Source organism: Saccostrea cucullata, unplaced genomic scaffold, assembly GCF_032062105.1.
Source record: "Saccostrea cucullata isolate Sc308-1 unplaced genomic scaffold, CSIRO_AGI_Scuc_v1 ctg15701, whole genome shotgun sequence".
NCBI lineage: Eukaryota > Metazoa > Mollusca > Bivalvia > Ostreida > Ostreidae > Saccostrea > Saccostrea cuccullata.
The window spans coordinates 743-11,549 of record NW_026917945.1 but is presented as its reverse complement, the minus strand read 5'-3'; the positions used below and the strand labels follow the sequence as shown (position 1 = coordinate 11,549).

Below are 10,807 nucleotides of genomic sequence, written 5' to 3'. Positions count from 1 at the left end.
TTTGTTTACATTTTCTTATTGGTAATTTATTTTTAAGAAAAATATTTTTGCGAATGCAATGAACTCGCAAATTTGCTAAAAATTTATCTACAGCAAAAATTTCCAGATAAATTTACGGTAGTATACATTTGATACACGTTGTCTTTTTTGATTCATCATAACCTTATGTAAATCAAGACTTTGGTCTACATCATATTTGCATGCACAAACTTTACTCTGTTCATTTGAAACCTTTAAATAGTCTTCTTGAAAAGATCAAGGAAAGCCCCGTTTTTGATATTTTTTTTAAATATAGGGAACCCCGATCCTTCAACTGGAGTCGAAATTTAAAAGATTACGCCAGGCGATGGGACAAAATATAAAAATATGTTAGACCTTTGTCGGAATGGATTAAATGTATCAGATCTATGTTACAGATCTATTAATAGATTGAGGAGCAATATGAAAACCACCTATCCTTCTATATTGAATAATCCAGTAAATGTTCAACCACGCCTCTTTCTTTATACTCCTCTCTAAGACATTAACTTTAGTGAAGGAGGAACTTCAAGAGTACTGTGCAACAATATATATTCGTGAAGTTGTGTAAATCACATGAAAATACTTAAAATTTCATAGCACTTTTGGAAAAACGAAATCACAAGATTTTACCAAAACAAACAGCCTAAAAACTTACGACTTTTTAACTTTATACACAACCACTCCCAACGATAAATTAAAGCTTTTTAAGGCTTTTTTATATCATTGACAGCTGCTTTTTCCCATAAAAATGGATCTCGTAAATTTACGTACCTTGTCAATGGTCATTTGCAAAATTATTTTATTAAAAGAATTCTGATTGTACACACCAGTACTCTGAAGCTTATATCAAAAAGACGCTCGAGTTTCTGATTGACAATATCTATGTGGTTTTTGGAGACCAGGTCTTCCAACAATCTATTGGTATTCCCACTGGTACCAATTGCGCCCCTTTATTACCATTCATATGAATCTATTGGAATTCCCATGTGTACGAATTGCGCTCCGTTATTAGCAGAACTATTTTTGTATTCATATGAAGCAGAATTTTTGCAAAACCTTATGCGTGAAAAGAAGAAAACATTTGCCGTGGCCTTCAATTCGACAGTTAGATCTATCGACGACGTATTGTCAATTAACATTGGTAATTTCCATTCCTATGTCGATACGATATATCCTGGTGAGCTTGAGATAAAAGATACCACAAAGTCTGATACATCTGTTTCATACTTGGATGTTTTACTAGAAAAAGACGTTAATGGTAATCTAACAACCGAGCTATATGATATACGTGATGAATTTAACTTTTCTATTGTAACAGAGATAATTTTGTGCCTCAGCTGGGGATTGGACCCGGAACCTCTGGCTAGCCAGTCCAGTGCTCTACCGATTGAGCTAAAGGGTAAACCCGCTAGCACAAGCTAGTTGGATGCCATGCATCTTACACTACTGCATTGTTCCCCTCCAGAGAATGAGATGTCTTCATCCCTTTTGGAGTTCTGACGCCTGTGGGGCGAAGTTCTAGGGGCAATCACTTTCACTCGCCAGAGAACACCCGGGTCCCTACATGGGCGCCAAATGTAACAGACACAATTTTGTGTCTCTGCTGGGAATTAAACCTGGGGCCCATAGCTTGCCAGTCTAGTATTCTACCAGTTGAGCTAAAGCTAGTGGCATGCCATGCATTTTGCACTACTTAAATATCGTCAACTTCCCTTACTTATGCTGCAATATACCTTCATCACCTGCATACGGAGAATAAATATCTCAATTGATTCGATACACAAGAGCATGCTCTACGTATGAAAAATGTCTAAAAGGAGGTAAATTATTGACAAACAAGTTGATGAAACAAGACTATCAGCAGTCTAGTTTAAATTCATCATTTCGTAAGTTCTATGGTCGATACCATGGCCTTGCTAGCAAATACGATTTATCATTGAGTCAAATGCTGTATGATGTTTTTTATACTAATTGTTAGTCCGTTGTTTACACACTGAATTGACGAAGGATGCACAAGGCGAGTTCTACCGGTCGGCAGGGGATGCTCATTCCTCCATGGCATCTAATCCCACCTCTGATGTTTTGGAGTTCCGTGTTTGCTCTGCACCTAATTTTTATTGTTTTTTGTACTTTTGAGCTTGAATACTGTTTGTTATTACCATAAATTCATTCATGAAAGCTTGTTAAATTTACTATGTACGATCCTAATTTAATCTTATAAAACAAATTATTTTGGCCCATATATGGAGCCCCTACCTCTTTAAGTGTATAAATATTTTAATTATTTCACTTTTTTACAAATTTCTCCGAAGGACCCCGTGCAGAAACCATACTGAGTGTGGTAGCACACTCTTCCGTTGTAACTTACGATGTAACTTTTCCTGAGTTTTTAATCTGTACAAACAAAAAAAAACACAAACACAAAGGATAGAAATTGTTTACTCCTTAAAAAATTTTTTCCCCTATGACATATTTACACTTTAATTAACATTGTAGTAATCAGTGAAGACAAATGCTTTTTTAATTAGGTAACGTAATTATATATCAATTACCTCAAAACAAGTTTTGAAAAGTAAAATATTAATTTTCTTTGATGGGCCGATTTAAATTTTGTCTACTTTATATAATTGAAAAGATTTCCTCGTTAACTAATGCTCTGATCAGGCTATATATTCACGAGAAATGCATTTTAGCTCACCTGAGCCGAAGGCTCGGTGAGTTTTCGGATCAATAATTGTCCTTTAATAGTTGTCGTGTTGTCCTACTTTTTTTTTTTTACATTTTCATCTTCTTAAGATTCAATACACTCATTTTTTTTTAAATGAAAGAACTGCAGGCCTTCTTTCATGAGGAGATAATTCTGATTTCGTGAAATGTAAATGGATAAATCCCTTGTAGTTGGCCTATTAAAGGGGTTTGGGACTTGAATTCAAAATATAATATGTAGGAGAAAGATGTATCATTGAATAAATGATGATATTGGACAGGTATTGAATTATCTGGGCAACGACAAATTTGTTGCTAACTGTTCAATTTGCGTTGCAGTTAAATGTTCCCTTAGAGGCAAACTTTACTTTATACAAATCCAAAAATATTGAACATGCTGAATCTACAAACTTAGAAATGAATTATTGCTGCTAGCATCATTATAGAGTGGACATTTCATTACTTTGCTAATTTCACTGAGAACATTCATTTTCTTCATGTGCAATTTGTTATTGTTTTTTTCGAAATCAGATATTTTATTAAATACACCAACCGATTTGATATACATATACATGCAATTGTAAATATCATCAAGAAAAAACATACATTTTTTATCTATACTTGATGCTTCTGACCAGATATTTGATTTTCTTTACTTGTCTCTTTCTCCACTGAGCTACATATAGATTATAATTTAAATCTGTGCAAAGTCCCACAGGTTCACTTAGTTCACAGTCTATGTATTGGAGGAAATGCCCATTTTTATCTATAATGTGGACGCAGTGGTTATTATCATCAGTCGTGAGTATGTGACTCTGACTGTCTGTGGTGATTCCAAGTGGAATAAATGGCCTGTTCTTCGGAGGAAGTGAATGTCCAGTGTACCTGAATCTCAGTCTCCCAGCATGATTTACCACCACTATAGCTCTAATGCCATTGTCGGAGACACATATATCCAAATTTCTATTCTCAGTTATACATGTATATATCGAAAAGAGAGGTTTTCTGTGATCATCATACTGAATGGTTTGTTTTTCTGTGGAGCCAGAGTAACGAATAATTTTCGAATGTTTGTCATCATGACTACACATAGTAACTAAAAGGTCACCAGAGGACGTGCTACATACACCACGAGGTGTCCAGTTCTGGAGTTTGATGACATTTTCAATCTTCTTATTCTTCACAATGTTCACAGTTCTATCACTTATATCGGTGTAAACTAGATCTCCACTTTTCGTCACTGCAATGTCCCATGGTATGTTCCCTGACTTGGTTTTGATTGACTTGATAATTGATCCCTGATTGATGCTGTAAAGCTTCATAGTACTGTCGTTTCCTCTTGTCCAGATTTCATTGTCACTCAAACATGCCACATTGATAAGGTACTCAAACCCCGTGTCTATATTTGTTACAATCTCTGGTTCGTCAAGCAGCTGTTTGACTTGAGAAGGGGATTCAGCTTCTGATGATCTCCTTTTTGGTTTCAAGCTGTAACCATTTTCATCTAATGTTAAAGAACTTGGTAATAAGATTCCAAATAGTTTATCGAATTCTTCGCCTTGAACCTCTCCTGGAATGAATTTTGGTAAAGAAGGAGCAATTTTCTGTGGAAGATTACTGTAAAGGTGAACATTAGAGGTGACCCTTAATAGTTTTGACATGTCATCAGCATCTATAGTTCTTTCAATTGATTTGATGTCATTCCTTATGTCAGATATGTTTTTATTTATTTCATCCAGATGTTTCTGCAGCGTTTGTAACTGTGTCTTCTTCATCTTTTCAACTTTGGCCTGTAGTTTCAATGAACGTTTTTCAATTTCTGTGTGCCAGGCCCTGCCATGTTCTGTTATTGCTGCAGAAAGATCTCCATATATCTTTTCCAAATGATTCATTCTATTTTGTACATCAGAGGCAATGTGCTGGTAGGTCGGATAAATAATCTCATTTAGTTCGTGTCGTTCTTTGAATAATTTATCCTTTTTTTCATTCACAGCTTTCAAGATTTCTGACAACTTATGACTTAGATGTTGACCAGATGCAAGACACATTTTACAAACGGGAATCTTACATTTGTTACAGTACATTGTACAATGTTGCTTGTTATGATATTTACATTCAGGGTAGAGGCGGTTAGGTTTCCTGGACTGATATTTGATGAGTTTGTGGTCCGTGCATTCATCAGAGATCATGTGTGCTCCAACACAAGCCTTACAGAGGTTGACAAGACAAGAATCGCAGCGTACCTCTACCTTAACAGTCTCACAAAGGTCACATTGCATCATTTCCGGGGCTTTGGACTCTGAAGCATAAACAGGATTATGTTAAGAATGACTCTTGTGATTTCAAAAGTGGACAATGTGAAATTGAGATGAAGTAAAAATAAAATCAATCATACTTTTACAATGCTTTTAAAACTAGAGGTTCTGTGAGCAATGAGCTCACTAAATGATGCCCCCCGCTTCCCATATGTGTTTAAATGGCAGTGTCCATGTTTTGCAATGGAAAACCCAAAATATATGTCGGATCAAAAAGTAAAATAGGAGGTGCACAATGACAATATGTAATAAAGTTTCATCAAATTTCATTCAGTGATACACTGTACGAGAGGAGTTGCGGATAAGAGATGGGTACCCCCAAGCGTAACAGACAGACGGACGGAAGTACGGACAGACGGACATTCCGATTACTATATACCCTCCCGCTTTTCAAACGGGGGGTATAATGATTGTAAAAATGTTCTTTATTATACACACCCTATTGAAAAGTGGGAGGGTATATAGTCATAGGGATGTCCTTCCATCTGTACATCCGTCCGTAATTCTTCAACTCCTCCTATACCAATGAATTAAAAAATTAAACTTTCACAGAATCTTTGCCATTGTGCACATACTACTTTTTTAATCCGTCCGTCTTTTACGCTTTGGGGTACCAATCTCTTATCCGCAACTCCTCTTTTACCACTGAATGAAACTTTATTAAACTTTTAAAGAATCTTTGTTACATAGTGTCATTGTGCATCTCTTATTTTACTTTTTGATCCGACACATTTTCGGGGTTTCTCATATAGCAAAACATGGACACAAACATTATTTTTATAATCTTGAAGGGTACACATCTCTTAATTTCAACTTCTCCAACACCACTGAATAAAATTTGATGATACTTTAATTCACATATTCTTTATCACCTAATGCCAATATGTACCTTCTATTTCATTTTTTAAATCTGACACTTATTTCTAGTATCCCAGAAAAATATTGACTTCGCCATCATTATCAATATGGGAGGCGATGGTATTATCAAGTGAGCTTAGTGCTCACAGTGCCTCTAGTTGTGTAATGATTTAGTTTAAGTGCAGGCATCATTCTCATAAAAGTGTATTCACTTATAATTGATCAGAGTGTGAATTGTCATTTCTACCTGAGTCAAAGACGAACATCACATCAGTTGATACTACAAGATTATATTGTAAATGTTCTCTCACAACACTCTCACAACACTCTACAAAAATGTACATATATTTGCATTTATGACCCCACATTTGCTGTCATATTTAACGGATTTCTTTCAAGATTTTCGTTGCACAATTATACATTTACTGCGTTAAATAAGGCAGCTATATGAACTTCCAATCACTTGTTTAAAACTATTAATGTTGCATTTCAATATTTCTTCATCAGGATTTCGGATGTAATTTCATATAAATGACTAAGTGATCATTTGTTTTGAGAAATACTAAACACTTTTATGGATTACGTTGTCTCTAGGATCCAATTTTAAGTTAGAGATTATAACCTAATACCGGTAATATTACCATTTGAAATTTCTTTTCATCATAAAATTGCCTACTTAAATTGTTCTTTCATTAATAATAGGTTTTAAAGGTAGTAAATCAAATTATAATGCCTATATATTGGAGTAAATTTTGAAGCATGAAGGGAGACCTACTTTTTCAGGAATTAATTTTAAATCTGATGTGAATAAAATAAACATTAATTATTATTACAACAAAATAGGAGGACGAGGATAATATATAGTGATCTACGTACAAGATAAATTCATATAAGGAAACCTAATGTAGCAATGTGTTTTATGATTATTTCCCGATCATGACAAAGAGCACGCGGAGTGTGTAACGGTCGGCCGGAGATGCTTACTCATCCATGGCACCTGATCCCACCTCTGATGTTTTCGAGGCCCGTGTTTGCTCTGCTCCTATTTTGTATTGTTTAATAGATTGAATTTTGAGCTTGAATACTTTTTGTAAAGAAAGGGCGTCCATCAGCAAGATTTATGCTTCTTCTTTTTTTTTTCTTAATTTTTATTCATCTTTTTTTTGGGGGGATAATATAAGATAATTAATCAAAATAATATATATTGTATATGGCCAATTAATTTTTTTTTTTTTTTTTTTTTTACATATTTTTATTTCAAAAGATATTATTAATGAGATTCATTTTGTACCAGGTAAATGAAACTGGGCGTAAATGTTTTAGGACAAAAAGTATAAATGACTATATAAAAATGATAAAAGGAAATATAAGTTTTAAATTTCTGTAAAAGTCTTTGTCAACAGGGTGTACAAAATGTACCTACACTGTACTTCAAGGAAATATTTCAAACGAGCAAACACTAAGCCGGTTTAAATAAGTACAATGAAGTATCACCTGATAAATTCAGTCGTTGAATAATTTTATTATTAGGAAGTTATTTTTTATTCGAGGGAAGGAGAGTTTGATAATTTACAGTTTTTATTGAGAAAAGAACACTGCCTTGTTTTCATAGTGAAAATATCAAGTTTTTGAAAATAATTTTATGGAACTGGTAAATTTCAGTATTTTTCTGCTTAAAATCCAAAGAAAATTATACCAAAAAAATATCAAAATTAAGAAAAATGTCGATTTAGAACTATTCTCAAAAGTTCGATTAACTGTGAGCAATGAACAAAATTGTTTTAATTAAACAAAGTATAGCAATGTATATTGTACACTAATTTATACTAAAACTAAATTAAGAAATGAAAGAAATACGCGTAGTTAGAAAATGAAAATATTTATCCGTCAAAGAAGTGAAAAACTTCAAAAATACGTAACAAAACGAAGTATAAAAAGCAAATCCCGAGACTACTGCATGTGATTCACATTGGAATTCAAAAGTTGCTTATTATTAATTAAATCTTATATAAATGTTCATAAGTTTCAACCGAAGCTTTCTGATTATGTTAAGAAAGAGTCTTAGTTAAAAAAGATTTTTAGAATAGTCATTCAAGTCTCAACCGTATGTTACCATTTTGAGGTTGAAATTTAAACCATCTAGTAGCTTTACCCGAACATACATACATTCAATTCTATAAACTTCTCTGCTTTACAAGTCGACACATTTTTCTCTTGACGAGTATACTTTGAAATTAAAACTCAATATTTTTAAATACTATTACTAGCAAAATGCATGTCTTATCTACAGCAAACAATCAGTGTTATGAAGTTAAGAATATGAAGAAAATTTTGAATTTCAATTACTGTAAATATAAGCTTACGTCGCTGAGTAAGGAGTTGATCCTTTCTTCAATGGTTCAAATCCTGATGTGGAGATAGGTCCTTCGGGTGAGTCCGTAAAAACCGAGGTCCCGTGTCGCAGTAGGTGCAAAACAGATCTCCCACTGTCCAGATTTGTAGCCTTTCGCAAGTGGTTGCATTCATATACAGTTCTTGAGACTGGGTTAAACTACAAAGAATTCAAAACTGACAGGAAGGGGGCATATCAAAGTAGAAGACGCCTTAAGCGGTTGTGTTATAAAATCAAATGATCATTTTACCTGGTTAGGATTTCATGTTTCCTGGTCTACTTTCTGACAATAATGTCAATAATGACATTACTTTTCACTGGAGCTAATACTTCCCTTAGTTTTGTACCAATACTAGTACATGTATTTAATATCTATCACCTGGGTATAGAGTGTATGATTGATATGCCAGAGCATCCACGTACGCGCAATTTTAAAAAAAAATGGAAAGCTATTTTCAAATAAGTTGATGAATCAATGATATCAACAGCCTCGTCAACAATTTGGTAAATTTATGTTTCATATGACAACCTAGTCAATGATATCAACAGCCTCGTCAACAATTTGGTAAATTTATGTTTCATATGACGACCTAGTCAGGAAATAGCATATATCAAGTCCACTCTTGACTAATGTTTTTCATACAAATTAATAGACCATATTTTTAACAATAAATTGACTATCTACGGGTTTTTCGTTTGTTTGATCTTGAAATGATCATACGGCGGACGTGACGGGTCGACAGGGTGTGTTTACTCACCTATGGTTTTTAGGAGATCCAATAGTTTGATCTTGAAATGAGCATACGGCGGACGTGACGGGTCGACAGGGTGTGTTTACTCACCTATGGTTTTTAGGAGATCCAATAGTTTGATCTTGAAATGAGCATACGGCGGACGTGACGGGTCAACAGGATGTGTTTACTCACCTATGGTTTTTAGGAGATCCAATAGTTTGATCTTGAAATGAGCATACGGCGGACGTGACGGGTCAACAGGGTGTGTTTACTCACCTATGGTTTTTAGGAGATCCAATAGTTTGCTCTGATCCCAATTTGTATTGTTCCGATGGACATCAATCTAACTGGAAAAAAAGTCGGTGCCTTTAAGGTAATTCTACCCCCATGATATATCTTAAGTTTTTTGCATAGTCTTTCCGTGATAAGACTTCATGCCCAATAGAAATTACCTCTTAGAAGGATAATTTCTTTTTAAGAAGAGTGATTTTTGTATTTAAATAATATGACTAAATAAATATAAACTATAATTTGTCAATAACTCTTACCCTTGTAATTTCACTAATGCATCTTTATTATTATATCGTATTATATATATAGTTATGATTTATTGGACTGATTGATTGTATGTTGTTTTACGTCGCTTTCGAGAATTTTTTACTCAAAAATACGTACATGTAGAGACATCACCATATACTGGTGAAGGGCTTCAACTTCAGACCCTTACTCTGCACTGGGGGCCATTGGGCAGTAAAGGTTCTTAATCGTACCAACGCCTACCGTTACACGTTTTTGATCCCTCACCCGGAGGGCCTCCCTTGGAGAAGGAACAGCTGTCACCTAATTTTTTTTTGTCGACCAAGGTCAGTCGCAGGAGGTAATAATTTAAACACACGAACTTCCAATCCATCGACTTAGCTACGAATGACGGCTTGATTACTTATTTGGAATATTTATCATTTAAAGCATGTCCTCTTGATCAGTTTTCAAGTGCTTTTGATAATGCTGTTTACCAAAATGAGATTTTTTTTATCTAAAGAGATACTTTTATCTTTGTCTGATACTTAGTGAGGTCGAATCCTATTAAATTTTTTTACTCCCCGCTTGAAAACGAGAGGGTATATAGTACTGGTTATGACCGTCCGTCCATCTGTCTACCTGTCTGTACGTCCGTCCGTCCGTCTGTCTGTTACGCTTTGGGGTACCCATCTCTTATCCGCAACTCCTCTCATACCACTGAATGAAATTTGATGACACTTTCACAGAATCTTTAATACATCTTCCATTGTGCACCTCCTATTTCACTATTTGATTCGACACATATTTTTGGTTTCCCACAGCAAAACATGGACAATGCCATTATACTCATATGGGAGATGGGGGAATCATTTAGTGAGCTCATTGCTCGCAGTACCTCTAGTTCATGTTGAATTAATTCTATGCACAAGTGCAAATAATTAAGGTATAATATGCAGTTATTGAGAATTTTTTGTAAATGTACTGAAATGAAAAAGAAGCGCGTGCGAGCATGATATGCAAAATGATGTTACCTTGTGGCGAAAAATTATGAAAACTGTTCAGGCCGGGGTGTATCTTGATTACTCTGCGCGAAAATCGGTGTTTAAAACCATTCAACCGTAAAATGTATGACGTCACGTAGGGAAAGTGGTAAAAAGTCAAACATACGTGCATATTGATGACGAGAGTTTTGTAAGCACATTTTGTAGTGCCAACTTATGCACTAGAGGTATAAACTTTTTTTTTTACATATTCACCTTAAA

General features: G+C 34.6%; 1 protein-coding gene across 1 annotated transcript; it reads right to left on the bottom strand.

Annotated features, from left to right (window-relative positions):
* Nucleotides 1-2,555: 2,555 nt before the first annotated feature.
* LOC134265712 (tripartite motif-containing protein 55-like) lies at nt 2,556-8,307 on the bottom strand. The gene is made up of 2 exons (XM_062747966.1): nt 8,264-8,307; nt 2,556-5,026 (listed from the first exon to the last, which is right to left on the bottom strand). The coding sequence occupies exon 2, from the start codon at nt 5,007-5,009 to the stop codon at nt 3,339-3,341; it is 1,671 nt and encodes a 556-aa protein (XP_062603950.1). The 5' UTR covers nt 5,010-5,026; nt 8,264-8,307; the 3' UTR covers nt 2,556-3,338.
* Between the last annotated feature and the right edge of the window lie 2,500 nt (nt 8,308-10,807).